The 19,469-nt window shown below is 33.9% G+C and overlaps 2 protein-coding genes and 1 pseudogene across 3 annotated transcripts; 2 read left to right on the forward strand and 1 right to left on the reverse strand.

Annotated features, from left to right (window-relative positions):
* Window positions 1-9,622: 9,622 nt before the first annotated feature.
* LOC143563368 (putative serine/threonine-protein kinase PBL15) lies at window positions 9,623-12,032 on the forward strand. Its single transcript, XM_077050926.1, has 5 exons — window positions 9,623-10,147; window positions 10,736-10,871; window positions 10,949-11,085; window positions 11,167-11,290; window positions 11,392-12,032. Exons 1-5 carry the CDS (start codon window positions 9,740-9,742, stop codon window positions 11,850-11,852), a joined length of 1,266 nt encoding a protein of 421 aa, XP_076907041.1. The 5' UTR covers window positions 9,623-9,739; the 3' UTR covers window positions 11,853-12,032.
* A 466-nt stretch (window positions 12,033-12,498) lies between these two features.
* On the forward strand, window positions 12,499-13,257 carry LOC143562782 (PRA1 family protein E pseudogene; annotated as a pseudogene).
* Window positions 13,258-14,912: 1,655 nt separating this feature from the next.
* LOC143562793 (uncharacterized) lies at window positions 14,913-17,549 on the reverse strand. Of its 2 annotated transcripts, none has more exons than XM_077050502.1 (4): window positions 17,141-17,549; window positions 16,455-16,634; window positions 15,361-15,832; window positions 14,913-15,290 (listed from the first exon to the last, which is right to left on the reverse strand). In XM_077050502.1, exons 1-4 carry the CDS (start codon window positions 17,366-17,368, stop codon window positions 15,238-15,240), a joined length of 933 nt encoding a protein of 310 aa, XP_076906617.1. In that variant the 5' UTR covers window positions 17,369-17,549; the 3' UTR covers window positions 14,913-15,237. The 2 variants fall into 2 exon arrangements, with proteins under 2 accessions (XP_076906617.1, XP_076906620.1); XM_077050505.1 differs by having other exon boundaries at window positions 16,455-16,645; window positions 17,141-17,230.
* Between the last annotated feature and the right edge of the window lie 1,920 nt (window positions 17,550-19,469).

The raw sequence follows: 19,469 nt of genomic DNA on the forward strand, positions 1-19,469 counted from the left end.
ACTATCATTTTCAGGATTCTAAGTGTGTAAGAGTTGGTGCAGTATGGTATAGAATAGGTGTAATCGGAGTGACATTCGGAGTAAAATTTAATGACTCTCTTCCCCTCATCTTTTGTACTTCTTACAAGTCATTATAAGGACTTTTACTGCTCCCACTGACCTTAGAATCCCTTAGGAAATTAGCATGCTTAGGGTTAATATTTAAATACCAATAGATTCTAACAGAGAAACAAGTTAATAATATAAGTTGTTGCAGTTTCTCTTGGTGAGGATTAGTTTAGTAAGAAATCTGAATTTACCCACGTTTATGCAACAATGAAACTTTTGTAAGAGTAGTAGTAAATTCTAAAGAGATATGTTTTGATGAAATAGTGTTGTGATGGAGCAGTGTCTTGTACAAGAGGTGTTATTGAGATAATATCAATTTTTCACTCCCCCACCTCTTGCAAATCTTGTAAGTTTTGATTAAGACACTTAAAGCTCCTACTGATCTTTAATATCTCTAGGAAACTACAAGAGAAGTTTCAATGATGTACGTGATGTGGGAATCTGTCATATATATGTTAGACTTGATTTGATTTCATTAACATCCAGATGTCATAATAAATTTAGGGACATATTTAGAAGAAATCGTATTAAGTATATATGAATACATCTCTTAAGACCGTGGACCATAGAAGACGGATTAGATACAAGTAAAAGCCTTTTAAATGATAAAAAAATTATGTCTGAATATTCCGTTTGAATAAGTTCCACGAATGTACGTGAAATATAACTTTTGATGGACCAATACTTATATTTTAAGCCAAGTAATGTTTAGGACATCTAACACATGATTTAAAATCACTAAGAATGAGATTATGAAAAATTACCATCATCAACCATGTTGTGATTTCTCATGAAATTTGGTTTTAATGGATGAATTTTATGGGTCTCATTTCTCTTTTGTTAAATTTTTATTTGCATCATAGCAAAAGTTGTGAAAATATATAGTATCATCTGGTTCTATTTTATAAATGTTTCAGTCCAAATATTGATAACAAATGATATGAGAGTTTAAGGTAAAAGTGACTTTATGTTGGCTATGCAAACCTTATAATTGTCATAACGTAGCTTAAGTATTGATAATAAATTCTGATTAATCTCCAGAATATCTAAGGTATCATAAAGCGCAATTAGAAAACAGTCTATAATGGTTATAATACCCTTAACATTTATATTTTGTCACTGGCACTCATTTTAGTTATTTGTTGATATCGGTAAAGAAACTTAATTGGAATATTAGGATTAGCAGACTTAAATATCATTAATACAACTATCAGTTTTAGCCGGTTGTTCTTTTGAATTATGGATAGTCTTGTAAAACTTATGCCTAATATAATGACATGTATTTGCAACGAAACTTCTCCTTAGAGAACTTGAAGCTGGAAGTAATACTTGTATTTTGTCTATGAACCTTAGAATTATCCTCTTTTAAGTTTTAGTGGTGTGAGTTGAATAACATCTTATTTCCCGTACCAGACATTTCTTTTCTTGTACATATGTTGCTGAGCAACACACTCATTTTCCTTTGGTACTTCTGAGTGTTATAGTTGATTCTTAAAGCACCAAATTGTACCATTGAAAATTTTAGTATGTAATATACTATAAAATTGTACTTAATTTCATGTGTAAACCCTTAATTTTATGGGTCATGGTTCTGTACATTATGATATATTCAACGATACCTTTTAACCTAATAGTTAGAATTTAGAAGGAATGCATGAATCTTATGAGTTATTTGGATTAGTCTTAGGAAAAAATAAATCAAGAATAACTCTAGTGAAAACATTTATTTAAATAAGTTCTTGGTTATCATTATTATAAGAGACATTATGATTGACTCATCCCATTTGTTATGCTCTAATTTTTAATAGAATGATTGTTATTAGAAAGAGCAGTAGGATAGTCATAACATGTCTTAATAGATAATTAAAACTGAGAAGAGTTAAATGTTATTAAAACTCTTTATGAGACAACATTCAATTGTGTTTTTGAGATTAGAGTGGATGATTTGGATGAAATCGTTATTTATAGAAGAATGTTATAGTGAGTAATATTATGAGATATTAAAATAATACAGATTAAAATTTATGATCATTAGATTAACGAAGGATCATTAATGTGTGGATCATTATATTTTATTGAATATGTGATATGTCTATTATTAATATCAAACTAATAGACTATAATTAAAAGTTCTACTTAAACAAAAAATAAATCACTTTTGGGCAGAATTAAAATTTATTTTAGTATGTGTGCAAAACAATTGTAACATATCACCTTGGGCAGAAGTGTGACAATTATTTTAATTATGCATGGGCTAGTTTTGCTTGATAAAAATGTAATACATCACCTTTGGGTAGAAGTGAGACATTTGTATCATGTTATGCAAAAACTAACAAAAGCTTTCAATTAAACTTGAATTATGTGGTAATGTAACACATCACCTTTGGGCAGAAGTGATACATCAAAATTTCATTCAAGTCAAGCTTTTTCATGTTTTGTAAAAAAAGAATTATAAGATTTAAGGGTTTACAAAACATTTAATTAATTAATAGCAAACCACTTGTTAGTGTGAATCGAACTCGACGATAAGTTCGCTGGGTTTGTGAGGTTTGGGGTGGAGTCCTGGAAAAAAATTTTGGTTCACAATAATAGTTCACAATAATATTTTGCATGAGTTACGTTCACGAAAGTTTAGTTCATGAAAAATAGGGGTTTCTTGATATTAAACTTGAGTACCCTTTAAGAACTTTATGGAACATAGAATTTGTTCTGTTAAAATTAAGTTCCATTTCTCAAAATAATAATAAAAAAAGAAAATTTTAGGTGAATATAACGTGAGTTCTCTTAAATCGTCTTATTATTATTATAATTATTTCGAAAACCATATGCAAACTTAGTATTTGTGATAAGGATTGAAAAATTCAAAATTTTATGGATTATTATGTTTCCTAATTAATATGATTTAGTTATATTTATCTAAGATTTCGAAATAAACTATATCATGTTTCAAAAATAAATATTTAATAGGTAAAATCAATCAAAATTGGAAACAACACATTTTAATCTTACGATTCATCCAAAATAAGGATGATTCTTCGAATTTATGCGAACATGAAGAACATCTTCGAAGAAATCTTTAGTTAGTTTTCTTTGAAATCGAAATCTTAAACATATTTTTTAAGAGATTTCGAATATATTAGAGTTTTAAATATGAATTGTAGCGATTTTAAACAGTTTCATATATTGTTTTCGTAATAAAACATGAAAAAAAGAAACCGAAAAAATTAGGGTTTTATTCAAAATTCATGTTTTTCGATTTTAATTCCAGTATTAGGGAAAACATGAAGAACTGATCAATCAACATCTCTCTGATACCACATGTTGATCAGTTCTTCATGTAAGCAATAGAAAACACAATAAATATTAAACCTATGAGCATGGAGAGTAGTAATCGCAGCAGAGTATGAATGTAGACGACATAGTTGTCAGCTTGATCGAGTTCCCTTTAGGATGTATAGTTAAAGATGGTGTTACGGTTCTTGAGAGGAACCCGGTTTAGGAGAGAGGGGGCACACAAAATTGTATGTGTGTGAAATTAGGTTATGATATTATTCTCTCTCTCTCTCTCTCTCTCTCTCTATATATATATATATATATATATATATATATATATACACCCAAGGGAAACCCTTTATTAGTTAATTATAGGTAATATGTCCCATCAACAATTACCAAACTAATATATAATAAGGTATAGTTAATATTTTGATCTATTATAATATAAATGATTATAATGACCATATATAAATATATATTATTATATATTATTTCTTACATGATATCGAGTACTCATTTAAATCTAAGGTGTTAGAGACATATACGTAGAAGTATATCACACTACGAAGAAAAATAACCGTATTCATTATTTTCTCTGTATATCCCTATGAATTTTATATTGATCTTATATTTAATGTTCAAAATCATACGGATTAGTTATATTCATTGCTTTCAAATGAAATAACTAAATTTTGAAATCAGTTTCAAAGGAAGGAATGTTAACGTTCATAAAATATTTAAAAGTAGATAAAGTGTAAGCTGTAACAATTCTTATCTATATCTATATAACCTTGATTGATTTAGGTACAATCTACATTGCATAAAATTTGGAATAATTACAACTATTGTCTTTCAACTCAGGTCAATTTTTTGTTAATTTGATGAACAGTTACATATTACCCCCTTATTGTAAATCAACTATCCCCACAATATTAAAACGACTATAACTTTTTTACATGTTAATATTTTTTTTAAAACATTACACCATAAAAACGAGTATTTTATTCTCTTTAATTTGAGTATGGTATTGCTATAGTTCCTTAATTTTTGAAAAATAACATGCTACGTGATAGCCGGTTATGACCGAAAATGGGTCGGATCATGCAAGTTCGGGTCATGGGTCATAATGGGTTATGGTCGAAATGGATCGATAAAAAAAGATTAATTTGGTTATATTCAGGACCGGATGGTTAAGAACCAAAAGAGGCCAAGTTAGAATAGAAACTCGGGTTAAAATGGTGTCGGGTCGATTATTTGATTATTTGTCTAATATCTTCCCCTGGACTTCTTAATCTATATCCTCGGAAACCTCATCCCCACACTCGTTATGGCGCGTACCGTCACCAAATTGCGCACACACACGCATTATGTGACACACTTACCGGCACCGGTTAAGAGTCCAATGCATATTACATGCATACCATTGCAAGGAGGCTATCGTTCGATGCGGTTTTTACATGTGTACACCGCCGCATCGCGCGGGCATTTGGCTAGTGAAAACAAGAGAATAACAATAAATAAAAGAGAAAATTGTCATTTGCTTCTCTGGGTAATATCGACGGGAGATGGACTGACCATTGAAAACTTTTTTACACATGTTGTGCCATTGTATATCTCAGGCGGGATTTTTTGGCTCCTTTCGTTAGTCAAACTACCGTTGATTGCTTATGGTGAGGGGTAAAGTTGTCATTGTACACGATTCACCTCCCTGATCGATTATAACCCTCAAATTAGGTTATTTTGGGCATCACAATTCCAATTCTCACCCAAATTATATCCTTGCACCCCCGTAATTTTGTCGATCAGACTACAAGGTTGTTTCCGTGAAAGTGATTGGAACTTACAATGGCGGTCAGCTCGTATTCTATCAGGCCCGAAAATGAGTATTGTGACCCGAGTGACTTGTATGGTAAGGTTTTACTATTTACTATGTTTTGGTTTATGCTTCTATGTTGTTAACGGGCTGAACAAATGTTGGTTGTTATAGGTGATAATTATTCAGTGTTCACTATAAAGCTTTTCCATGGAGGATTGTTCACCACCGAGCCAGTAAGAAGTTACGAAGGAGGAAAGATAAGTTATGTTGATGAAGTTAATGTTTCAAAATTTTGTAAAAGTTTGTTGGTTGGAATAGTTTGTAAGTTACAATACGGTTGTGGTACAGTTTGTTCTTTTCATTACAAACATCCGCGTGTCTGTTTGGACTTGGGTCTAAATCCATTGATTGAAGATTATCATTTTCAAGATGTTTGTGCTATGGTTAGAGGTAGTGATGGTGTAGGTAGTCACATTGTTAAGATTTTTGTAGAACATGGCAGAACTAGTGATAGTGAAATTGTGGTATATGATTCTGGATTTGTACCTTGTTTTGAAAGTGTTTAAGTGAGTGGTCAAAATGTTCATGAAGTGAGTGTTGATGAAGTGAGTTCTAGTGAGGGTGATGAAGAGGATTATGATGACATGTATGATAGTGATATGGTTAACAATTTAAAGCTGGTACCATGTGTGTGTTATGATGGTTTGTGTTTGAGATAATTTAAGACTTGTAGCATGTATATGAAATTTGGGATATGGTTTGTGTTTGACACAATTTAAGACTTGTAGCATGTATGTTATTTGGGATATGATGGTTTGTAGGTATTTTGACAGTCTATGTTTAAGGCATTTTAAAACTTGTAGGATTTAGTCTTGAAATGCAAACATTACAATACATTTAATCATGTTAAATTAAAGTAACACATTACATTACAATTCAAATACAAACAATACTAGAAACCAAGTACAATTCTACTTTCAATGACAATCATCATTTGACCAGTCAGAGTCCCACACTGGATCGTCTTCATATGGATCATGATAGTAATCTTCCTCCGGCTCACTGGTGTAGTCGAAAGCTGCCTTCACAACCTCAGGTTCATAATCATCACCAGGATCCATTTCATGTTCTTCACTCGGTCTAAATAATTCATCTTTTTGCAACAAATAAGCCATCAACTCATCTTCTCCCAATTGACACTCATTGTCTTCCAATTGACTTGCTTCATTGTCAAACTGCACTACATTCTTCCCAAATTCAACATTCTTAATTTCCTCCTTCTCAGTTTCATCATAGTTGCAACATGACTGATAATGTGGAACAGAAATTTAAAGTAAATAGATGAAACAAGAAACTCTAAACATTTAACCCATTAACTAGAATAACAACAAAGATTACATTATCCCATACCACAAATACAATGTTAACAACTAATCAATAAACACAAACATAAACAAAGAACCACAACCAATTAATTTCTAGTAACATCTTCAAGCTTGCTACTTCTTTATTTTTCATTCTTGCATACTCATATTTCTTGTTCATCATCTTCACCATTGCTTGAATTACCTTTTCACAACTAGGGCATGTGGGATTATCAGCCTATTTTAGCCATCCACAACTCCCCTTCTGTAATGGACTTAATATATCAATAAACAAACAACCTAACCAACTATAACATCAATATCACATTTAACAAAATCAATTACCCCTAAAATTGACCTAAGCCAAATTAAAGGAATCAACATCGATTAACATACAAGAACCCTAATTCATGAGTAATTAAACACTTACACAGCACAAGAATCGACGACCCGGGTTTACATCGGTCCTGGATATCGGGTAACATGTCCCTGCACCACATGGGCATCTCACACAAGAGTCGTCTACACGGGAAGGCTTGGAAGGTGACCCCAAAGAGTATTGACTTGACTTGGATTGAGACATCCGGTGTTAATTCGATGGATGAAGAAGACGATCGCCGGAGATATACAATCGCTGCGATGGAATAATACGGGGAAAGAGAGGGAAATAGGGTAGGTTATAATAATGATACAAGGGTAGTATAGTAAAATCGCCAAATTTGAACGGGTCAACGGTAGTTTAACTAATAGAAGGAGCCAAAAATCCCGCCGAAGATATACAATGGCACAACATGCGCAAAAAAGTTTTCAATGGTCAATCCATCTCGCGCTGATATTACTCAGGGAGGCATATGACAATTTTCTTTAAATAAAAATATGTGTTGATCCTTAAATATCATAGAAACATCCAAACGATTTAAAATGAAGTGGCAGGTAAGCGGGCAACAAGCTGCCCCGCAACCCCCTTTTAGATAGCAAACCCAATCCTACTAAAAATAAAGTTTCGATTCTTATGGGCCGATACGTTACTATACACAACTTTCTGAACCCTATTCAAAAGGTCCACAGCATCTGGAGCTAAGAAACCAAAAGTGTCAAATGTAAAGGGGATAAACACGTGTTGATTCTCCAAACAAGCTCTCTCATGTTTAGAAACCTTGCCCGATGCCGCCTTCAATGCTGTCTGGCCTGCTACAAACCCATTGTCCCTAATCCCAACAAGAGGGGACACTCCTGTGAGGTCGACACAAACGGGTTTTCCCCCTACCCATCCAAAAATAAGAATATCGGTCGGTCGTAATGTAGATCTTCCTTTTTGAGGATCCATAAGAAAATTTACGGGGGCTTCCTTTTTAGCCGAAATTCTGGCTCTTTTAAAAACATCGCATAGAACATCCCTCACCAAATCATGTATGTACTTAAACCCAGGCAACTCTTTGCAGTGAACCGCATGCTCACCAAAAGAATCCAAACAAACCTTACGGCAAACCGGGCACGGCTCATCTACCAGAAACAAAGGGATCATTAATCGATACTTCAGGATGGCCCGGTACTCCAAAGCCAACATATGTTGGCCCAATCATTCAATGGGGAGAACACTTAAGAAATCTTGAGCCCAAGGAGTCCGAAGACACTCAAACATCGCTTTCTGACGATGGGATAAATCAAACTTCATTTCCAAACTCTTGATGATTCCACCATGCACAACTTTACTATGCACAACTCTTGATAAAAATATGTAATATTATTTGGTCTACTTGATGGTGTCACCGATGAACTTATTTAAATACCAAAAACGAAAAGTTTGCTATCTTTTGAGGATGATTTTTACTAAAATTAATACATTTAGTTTCAAGAATTTTTTATTTCAAAAGCATCCCACAAGTTTGAAAAGTGTGCTAAACAACATCTATGGTGGTTATAGAGGCAAATGTATTTGGTATCCAACCCATATAAACTATCTTATTGTTTTACGTTTATTTAATTGCCACACTCACCTAAAATATCTCTTACACTTCTCAAAAGATAAACTAAAATATACAGAACTACAGAAGGTTAAATGATCATCAAGTAATAATTAGTTAATTTCTTCCAAATTAAAGATAAACTAAAACATACACCATTTTTATGGGCGAAATATAAGAGCAAAATGTTAAGTTTACTCTGAAAAGATTGGCGTATATAACTTTGTAAATTTTCTCATTTACTTTGTTGTTTTTTGTTGTTCTTTCGCTTCGTAAGTTGGACTCTCTTTTTGAGCTCTTGTTTACAAGATGCTCTTACCCTTTTTTTTAATAATGAATTCAGCCTTTAAAAAAATATGTACTTCACAATAACACTTGGATAATATAAAATATCAAATTAATTCAAATATTTGTAACTGCCTCAAGTTAATCGCAATTTATTAAACCAAATTTTCATATAATTCTACGATGACCCAGGAGACATCCTGATGGTTAAGTGATATTCTCCAAAAAAAAAAAAAAAACCGAGGATTCAAATTTTGTAAAGTGTATTTAAATATGATGGTACATTTATTGTTAGAAAAACTTATAAATTGCTGCTTAAAAAAAGAAATAATTGTATGAACAATTTGTAACCTTGATAGATAATAGCATATGATTATATGAACATTTGCCTAACATTTTAAAAACATTAAATATTCGTTATATTTGTCACCTTATATAGAGTTGCAAGGAAGCACCGGTAACCTGTATACATGTGTACAAATGAGTATCGTGCTTATTAAGTTACTGTTACTTTAGTTTGACGGTGAATATATCGTAATGTTTCAATGGTTAATACTCTATAATTATACTCATTAATAAAATAATATATAGTTGGGTATTATTTCAAACCAAGATTACAATATGAATTTTTGCTACTTAGGGTGTATAAATATATTGGCTACCAAAGAGGGTTTTCTCCATAAGTGGTCCAACATGTAGAAACATACCAAATAGCATGAAGACTAACACCTAAATGACAAAATCTAGTAGCATAAACAATACTCCCTTAATAAAGATTAAAACAAACCACCTTGTTTTAGTAGAGTGGTTGTGGAGTGGTTGCATTTCCTCTAACCTATTCAGCCTTCAACATTTGCATCAATACTTATACACCATCACCACCTTTGGTGACCATCATATCTCACTAACCACTCCCATCAATAATCATGAAAAAAGACTCAAAAAAACCTTGGAAACCCTACTGTTGTTCCGCCGAAAACAAGGTCTTTTGCAACTTTAGCCGGTGTAGGCCAACAAGGTCCGAGTTTTCAAAGAACGTAGCACCATGCCCCTCGTTTAGGCGCATGTCTTTCTCGGACCTTAGTCGCTCGTCTTCTATGCGCATTAATGAAGACATAGCACAAACTTTTGGACCCGAGTTGATTGACTTTAAGTTAAGCGAGTTGCAAGGTATAACTCAGGGTTTTTCGAGTAGTTTATTGTTGGGTGAAGGCGGGTTCGGTAAGGTGCATAAGGGTTATGTGGATGAGAACATGAGGCCTGGTTTGAAGGCTCAACCTGTTGCGGTTAAGCTTCTTGATATTGAAGGGTTGCAAGGTCATCGTGAGTGGCTTGTAAGCTTCTCTTTCTTTTCATTATCTATACAATTTATTGGTTTATTTTCTTTGTTTCATATAAGAATGTTGGTAAAAGAATTCAAAACAACCATACAATTGTATTCATGAATATTGAATAACTACAATCAAGATGTTTTTATAATTTTTATATATAACTTATAATAATAAAGGGGTTATTGGATTTTAATAATATCAACTTTCACCTAATGACTGAGATTAATTCCAACTCAAAAAATATTTACAGAGAGTCCTAAACTTTGAACGTATTTTTGTCCAACAGTCCTCTACATATTTTTCACATCATCAAAAAGCTAATGGGTTATTTCTAAGTTAGTAAGAGATTGCTGGAGAAAAATACGTTTAAAGTTGTGACTTTTGATAAACACTTTCTGAGTTAATTAATCTCGACCAATAGCGAAATGGTGAAACTTAGGATTATTAAAATCCTTTAACCCAACAATAAAGCTAACAACTATTAATGATAAAACGTAAATAAGTTAGTACTTTTCAAAAGAGACACCTTTGAGATGATATTATTTGAAACAACTTTGCAAAAGTGTTAACCGACGAATGATATAATTGAAGGCGGAGGTGATATTTCTTGGTCAACTTAAGCACCCAAATTTGGTCAAATTGATCGGCTATTGTTGTGAAGAAGAAGAGAGACTTCTTGTATATGAATTTATGGCTCGAGGAAGCTTGGAAAATCATTTGTTCAAGAGTGAGTTTATATATTATCATTTTCTTTTTCTTTTTTTCATTTTTCTTGTAAGCTAATGGTTGTTTGTATATTCATAGGAATCTCGGTTTGTCTACCATGGGGTATCAGAATAAAAATTGCAATAGGAGCGGCCAAAGGTCTTGCGTTCTTGCATGGTGCCGAAAGCCCTGTCATATATCGCGATTTCAAAACATCAAACATCTTACTTGATTCTGTATGTATCAGGCCTATCAATATCAATCTTTTTCCTTTTTTTTAATTCGAAATTTGTTTACCTTATTTACAATATTAACAGGAGTTTAATGCCAAGTTATCTGATTTTGGACTGGCAAAAATGGGTCCAGAAGGATCAAACACTCATGTCACGACTAGAGTCATGGGCACATATGGATATGCAGCCCCAGAATATGTGAACACTGGTATATATAACTCATAATTCACATATGGCTTTGGCGTAGGCACATATGGATTAATCTTTCAACCTACCGATAATTATAATCAATAAACTTATTAATTGTAGGACACTTGACAACAAAGAGTGACATTTATAGCTTTGGAGTGGTGTTGCTAGAACTATTAACCGGAAGAAGAGCAATGGATAAAAACAGGCCGAAAAGTGAGCAAAATCTTGTGGATTGGGCCAAGCCATACCTAACAAGTAGCAGAAGAGTTCGTGCAGTAATCGACCCTAGGTTGGGAGGTCAATATTCGGTTAGAGGGGCCAAGGAGTTGGCCCTATTGGCATTATATTGTGTGAGCTTGAATCCTAAAGACAGGCCAAAGATGCCAGCCATAATTGAAACCCTTGAAGGGCTAAGGAACTATAAAGATATGGCAATCACATGTGGACAATGGCCCCCGGCTTCACAAAAGACCAAAAGGAATGAGGTTTATAAACCAAAAGATATAAAAGAAATCAATGGAGGTCGGATATACTGGAAACAGACTCCTATGATGACAGTAAGGCAAAAAGTTAATTAACATAAACCAAAATGAAGGTCGTGTATTCGTGGATATATGTAAATAATAAACGCGTATATGTATATGAATTTTGATAAATACGTGCTGCTTGTGTAGATGTGGTTTGTGTGTGACAAACAAGGAGCTACTTTAAGGTTGTTTTTTTTATAATAAGGTGGTTCAAGTATTTGTGTCTTATGTTAAAGAAAATATTAACAAAATGTACTTCAATGTTTCTTGACTCATCATCAATGGCATAATATGTTAATGGTTGATCAAACGTAGACATTGTTCATAGAATTGGGCAAACTGTATAATTAATAATATTAGACAAAATCTTTTAAAATCTTCTTTTTTAAAACATTTTTCACTACAGTTGATGATATGTGAATTAATAAAAATGTCAGCCAAACACTTGTTCGTTGAACACACTCCAAACCAAAAAAGGTGGATTAAACAACCACTTCCAAATTTATACCACATTCAATCAATCAAAGGTCTAATATTTACCATTTTTTATAGTAAATTGAATTTAAGCTAGTTTGATTTTGTGAATAATCATTGCCAAAAGCTTGAATCCTTAATTTTTGATACTTCTACAATGATCCCATACTCCCATGTTACCTTTTTATAACCTCACTACCGTCATCCACTTTTCGAGATTTATTGAACGGCAAACTGACATACTCCTAAATACTTCTGTAATTTACATTATTTCTTTGTTACTGATCAAACGATGTCAAAGATTAAACCCGTTGGTTACGGCACAATCCCCACTGACCAACCATCACCGAAGACATTCATCGCTCGTGCCAGGTACCACACCGAGAATTTTATCGCCAGGCGTCGTTTATGGCGGGAGTTTTTCGATTATGCCGCAATTGCTCGACCACTAAGCAACGATGACGCCAAGCGTCGAATCGAAGGTAACCTAAACTATTTCCGGGTAAATTACGCGATGGCAATCCTCCTCATACTCTTCCTCAGCCTGATCTATAAACCGACTTCCATGATCACGTTTTTAATCGTATTCGTCGGCTGGTTCTTCCTTTACTTCTTCCGCGATCCACACACTCCTGTAATGATCTACAACCAAGTGGTGGATGATCGCCTTGTGCTTTTGGCTCTAACCTTTGTAACGGTCTTCGCATTGGCTTGTACCGATGTTGGAGTGATTCTACTGGTAACAATAGCCGTTGGGGCGGTTATTGTGATGGTACACGCCGCGATCAGGAGCACCGATGACTTGATTTTCGACGAACACGGGTCTGGTGATGGAGATTTGGTATCTGTTGTTGGTGACAAATAGTGCATATTCCATATGAACAAATATTACAGTTTCAATACATCAAATTAAAATATTTTCACAGGTTTGAATTTATTATTTGTTACATACATCTTGTAGCCTGCAATTTTGCTGTATAAATTTTTTCTTTCTTTGTGATTATGCAATTTTTGATCAATTTGCTTAATTCATTACTAGTAATAAATAATTAAATATCCACAATACAAAGCAAAAATCAATAAATAAATTGAAGCAACAAATAATTAATAAAACGCTGGCATCACCTGATTTACTCGGGACACGTAATTTACCTTTCTCATGTTGAATGGTATCATCCAAATATATTTACTGTGGTTTCTGATTCACTTGATGCAAGGCGGGACAGATGTTAACCGAAATAGTTCGATAACTCCGTTCCTGACCTGCACCAAGCGAATCTGAAACCGCGGTAACGAAACAAAGATCGAAAACATTTGGGGACGGGTGTGAAGGAAGGATGGGTGAAGGTATTTAGAGGGTAAAGTAGCCAATGATATTGTGACACGTGTAGGTGGCGTGGAAGGTCCGGTACGACCTTTGTAGTCGGCAACCGGTTGTTGAGACTTGACGGTGGGATTCTGTTTGGGTGAATTGACGGAAATAGCCCTGGTAGTTGGGTTTTGTAAAGAGAGGGGTGAAGGGTGGAATAGTAAATAGATATGTGGCCGCGTTTTAGATGGTCGGCGAGAGGTTGACTGGAAATAGTTGACTTTTGTATTTGTTGTGTGTAATGTTTTAAAAGCAAATGAGGGATCTTACATAAATACATATAAATAACACTTCATAAACTAGTAGGGATGTAAATGAATCAAATGAATATGAATTATGCTTTGTTTATGTTCGTTTGTTAAGGAGATAATGTGTTTATGAATGGTTCACAAGCATTTACCGGAACGAGATTTTATGTTCGTGTTCGTTCATTAAAGGAATGTGTTTACGAACACATATAAAATTGGCAAAGCCTAGAGATTGAGACCGATGTATTCATCATTGTGAATAATGAAAGCATGTAAACGAAGCGAACGAATACGAACAAGGGCATGTTTGTGTTCATGTTCGTTTGTTTAAAATCTAAACGAACATAAATAAACATATATGAATAAATGTAAATGAACACAAACGAACATAAATGAAAACACTTAAATAACCCAAATTAACAAATATAAAAGAATTTAAGTAGATGACTCATTAAGATAATATTTAATTATTTTCTATTGAATATAAACAAAAATAAATAAACAAACGTTCATGAACATTAATGAACGAACGAAACATGTGTTCTTGTTCGTTCGTTTAATTTAACGAGCACAAATCTTTTGTTAATGTTCGTTCGTGTATTAATAAACTTCGGGTATTTTTAGGTTTTTTTTTACTCTCTTTGAACTACTATGTATTAACTAATATTAAGCCCTGTTCAAACTTCTGACTCGTTTAAGGTTATTGTTTTCGTCAATTTAGCTCGGTCTTCAACTTTCTGACTCCTTTAAGGTTATTGTTTTCGTCAATTTAGCTCGATCTTCAACTTATGTATACAAGCTGCGAGCAAGCCCAAGAACATAGGCTCGAATTAGGCTCAGCTCAAGCTTCAGAAAAAAATAAAGAGCCGAGCTCGAGTAGCTAAAGGATGCCTCGGCTCATTAATATTAGGATGAAAAAAACATTATGCCAGAAGCTAGAAATACAAAGATATTATACTTAGCTTGTATTACACACTTATTTTTGACTAAAATAACCAAATGAAAATGGAAGATAGATTAAAGGATATTTAATAATTTCCACCTTTATCAAAACTAGAAGTGAACTTTTGACATTTGGGTAGATCCATCAAGAGGGTAGTTAATGACTTAATGGCCACATGGTCTATATGTGGGGTTAAGCCATACCCTGATTTTGACCACTTGATGGTCCATGGGTAGCATTTACAATGTGGATTGTGCACCTAGAGTTTCAACAAACATTCACACCACATAAAGACAACACATAACAAAAACATGTACATATACACCAACATAGCATGTCCTTCACCCAAATTACAGAATCACAACTTACATAATAACGGCTTGCACCGGCCAAAACAGAAACTTAACTACCTTCGTTGACGCCGATAAGGTCCTGAAGTTGACACCAAATCCATCCTGCATATACCGTGTAAAACACGTTAAAACCTAAACCAGAAGATTATATTAATACTTTCAATTTAGTTACCTAATGATTTGGTTAACAAAGGTGCTGATAAATGAGCAACCTTTGGTAATGTCGGGTACGTGAGTGCACCGAGTATGAACCAATTAAGACTCAAGAGTGCAACCGCATCAGAAGCAGGTTTGTTCTTGATGGTTGAGAAAAACTGGACCACACTCTTTAGTGACATCCCGACCACCATAAAAAGAGCGGTTACTAGTGGCATGCAAGGCTCTTGTGCTTCCCATATCACCATTCCAACCAATAGTGATAACATTGAACTAAAAACGCTTTGTGAAACCGCAAATTCTCGTTTTTGCCCAAAAGTATTGTCCAAATACATACTTTCATTGATGTTTTTCACAGAATCATTTGCATCCAATTTACCCTTGTATACATCATCAGAAACATCTTTGCGCATTAGAATGTCAGTGTCCCATTGTGATTTGCCATTAACTTCTTTTAGGCGGTGGTTTTCATCTTTAAGATCTTTCAACTGCAGAATAATGTAGAAATATACCATAATATACTGAACGCATAACCAAAGTCTAAGCTTGTAAACGAGCACGAATGGAACATGTTCGTGTTTGTTCGTATAACATTAACCGAACAAATGGTCGAACACAAATAACTAACTGAACGAGGTTTGCTTGTTTGTGTTCGTTTGTTAATAAAATGAACTTGTTCGTGTTCATTTATGTTCGATTGTTAACCGTATAAACGAAAAGTTCACGAACGTAAAGGAACACACGTAACTGAACATAGATGAATGAACATGACCAAGTTAAAATCAATTAAAATTAAAACGTGAGCAACAATGTGTTGGGCCTAAAGTGCTATTAAAACTATACTAAATTGTAGTGGAGCTAAAAAGATAACATAAATATATTAACCATTAAAAACCGTAAACTAACGAACATAAACAAATTTAAGTGAACGAACATAGACACATGTTCAGGAGCATAAATGAACGAATGAGACATGTATTCATGTTCGTCGTCCCTTTATTAAAAAAAAGACATCAGTGAACTTCCAACCATACAGTCATACAGTTCACAGAACGTTCGGTTTGGGTTTGTTTGCAGGCCTACCAAAATCTGAAAATAATAAAATCGTACCTCGGTCTCCAACAGTTTAATCTTATGGATTGCTTCTTCATGTTCTTCTTCAAGTTCCCCTAACATCATTTCCACCATATCATGCTCATTAACAGCAAATCTTATATGTTCTTGAAGTTCCTTTCTATCCAATGAAAGAGAATCCAGCCTATCTTCTAATTCATATAACCGTGCTTGCAGCTGCATATAGTCTTTTTAACCATCAATTTCACATTACAATATTGCTAAAACTAAGTGTTATTAATGATTTCATCATCATCATCATCATCGTACTCAGTATATCCCACCAATAGCAAAGCTATGGTAGGGTCTGAGGAGGGTAAGATGTAGACAGCCTTACCTCTACTCCATAGAAATAGAGAGGCTGCTTCCAGTGAGACCCCCGGCTCGATAGTGGTTTTGCATCAAGCCTTGGACTAAAGGCACATAACACTCAACCATCTGGACCCCAGGACCCCAGCCGATTGGTGCATGTACCTTGTCTTTCGGCTATCAACGCCATCACATGATGCCTGATTAACCTTCCGCCGCTTTTAACGCTATTTTCACAAAATTAGTAAAATAATGTCAAAATTAGTGCAACTTCACTTTTGCCCACCCAAGGGCCCACACATATATACATTATATGCACGCACCGCAAACAGGCGTTAAGTGTTATTAATGATTTAAAGATATTAATTAATCACCTGTTTCTCACGGTGTAATGCAGCCAGAGCGCGCGCGGGTAAAGTAATTAAACACAAAGTCCAAACCACAAATCTCCAAAATATGCTAGCACTGAAGTGGATAAAAGCAGATAGAAACTCGACCCAAGTGTTTATAATTATAAAAGTTCCTCTCACACAAGCCATAAAAGATAGTTTAAAAAGTGAGAATGGCTTGAATAACATCGTACCCACAAGTTCAAGAGCCATATTTAACGACTATATTATCGGTTGATCAGCTAATAAGCGTTTACCATTTGCTTCGGAGTCAAAGGTTGGACCTTTTAAGTTCAAGAATCTGCAGCCACATGGCCAAAAACATACATAATTACACAACTAATATAAGCTCTACAGGTAAATTTTGTTGGCAATCAGGCCCAAGAACACGAAACTCGATCTTGGTTTTATTATAATTCTTGACACACCAATTGGGTAGCCTAAACCAACTATTTATACTAAAACAAACCATACTATTCCTACTCAACTAAACATAAACTTAACTCCTAACTTCTAGATAAATCTAAACTATTAACATTAAATTTTAAATAATTAAACTAAACTTGCCACTTTAACCCTTTCACTTTCTTTTTTTAACTCGTTTCCGGATTAACTTCCGACAAATTTAATATCTAGTCAGGAAAACAAATTAACTACATGAAACTTAATCAAATTCATAATAAAATTTGACCCAATTTATGGAGTCAACATTTTGTCTCAGAAACATATAATAACAAGAGCAACAAAGGCCACTTATATTGTTGCAATTGCAAGTACATTAATGACCAAACAGGTTATATATATATATATATATATATATATATATATATATATATATATATATATATATATATATATATAAAATAGAATATAATGCAATAAAAGGGATGATTGAGGGAATGAATACCTGGTTACTACGTAGTGGCGGAGTGTAAGTGTAATTGAGGAAGAAAATGATGGACTTTTGTGAAACTCAACTGAAAGAGGAGATATGTGTGTGCCGACGTGGCAGATGAGTTCAGGAATGTGTGACACGTTAATAGTGACAAACTAAGGAGCAGATCACGCGTGTGTAATCATAACATCCGTATCTATATGTATCTTTATTTATTTATTTATATGATAACATCTGATTATTATAATGTTTTTGACAACAAAATTATCGAACCAAGTGTCTGAATTTGGAAACTGAGAACTGACGAAGACGACCGGCTGTCTCACTTATTCACGGGTGTTACATATTAGTCTTTAGTTATGACGCGTTACTTGTTGAGGTGAGTTTTAAATATCAAATTAAAGCGTCACGTGAGTATCATTCAGACAGTAGGGTTTTAAATAAAATATTTATTTAACATATTATAGTTTAAAGTCGTGTTACCACGTTAAAGCACCATCACTACCTTGTTAAAGACTCGTTACCACGTAACCATTTCTTGTTTATTACCCGAGCCATAATGCCCTAGCGCAATGCTAAAGCCTTGTTACCACACCACGTCACTTTTGTCGTCTTTATTGAAGCCTTATAAATAGTAATTACCTTACTATTAAAAAATAAAGGAATATTTAAGGATCTGTTTCATAAAAATAGTAGTAGTCTAAACTTGTGATATTGCTATAAATATAATTTAGGTTGCCTTTCTTAGATACAATTTACAGACCGAATAGAATGGATTATTGTGAGGGAATGAAAAAAGCATGCTTAATTGGTCAATGAAATGGAATCAAGGATTACACAAGGATTCTCATTCCATCAAAAATCATTATTTCGTACCCCACTGCTTTTTTCACCCTACTTTTTCGACTCCACTACGGTCACTACCGCCATGACCACGCTTATAGACCTAAATTGCTCGTATATGTCTATACGAGGCACACAATCACAAACTAGCACACAAACTAATGATTTCCTGCAAAAGTTGTCCCTATACGACCTGTGTAGACCCATACTAGTCGTGTAGGTCACACCTGGTGTTCGGATTTCTACCCTGGTGCCCAAATACCGCATTCCTAAAACAAATATCAATATATAACGTTTGTAAATTTTAATTAATAATTAAGTCACGATTTTTTTAAGTCCTTTAAAAAATTCAAAATATTATATCAAAATATAATCACCAAATAGTTGCAAATTAATTATATTCAAGGCATAATTAAGTAAACTAATTTACTAGTTAAAGCCACTACAAATCCCAAATACACTCAACACCTCAAGGGCTAAGGTTTGAAACCATTTACTGAATTGGCTTCCTGCGTAAACCTCAGCCCAACATAAACAAGGCTCGAAAGCCCAGCTTATTGGCCTACTTTGTTTCCT

The sequence above is a fragment of the Bidens hawaiensis genome, unplaced genomic scaffold (genome assembly GCF_021521415.1).
Source record: "Bidens hawaiensis isolate Kalapana, Puna unplaced genomic scaffold, B.hawaiensis_p1.1 tig00001179_1, whole genome shotgun sequence".
In the NCBI taxonomy this organism is placed as follows: domain Eukaryota; kingdom Viridiplantae; phylum Streptophyta; class Magnoliopsida; order Asterales; family Asteraceae; genus Bidens; species Bidens hawaiensis.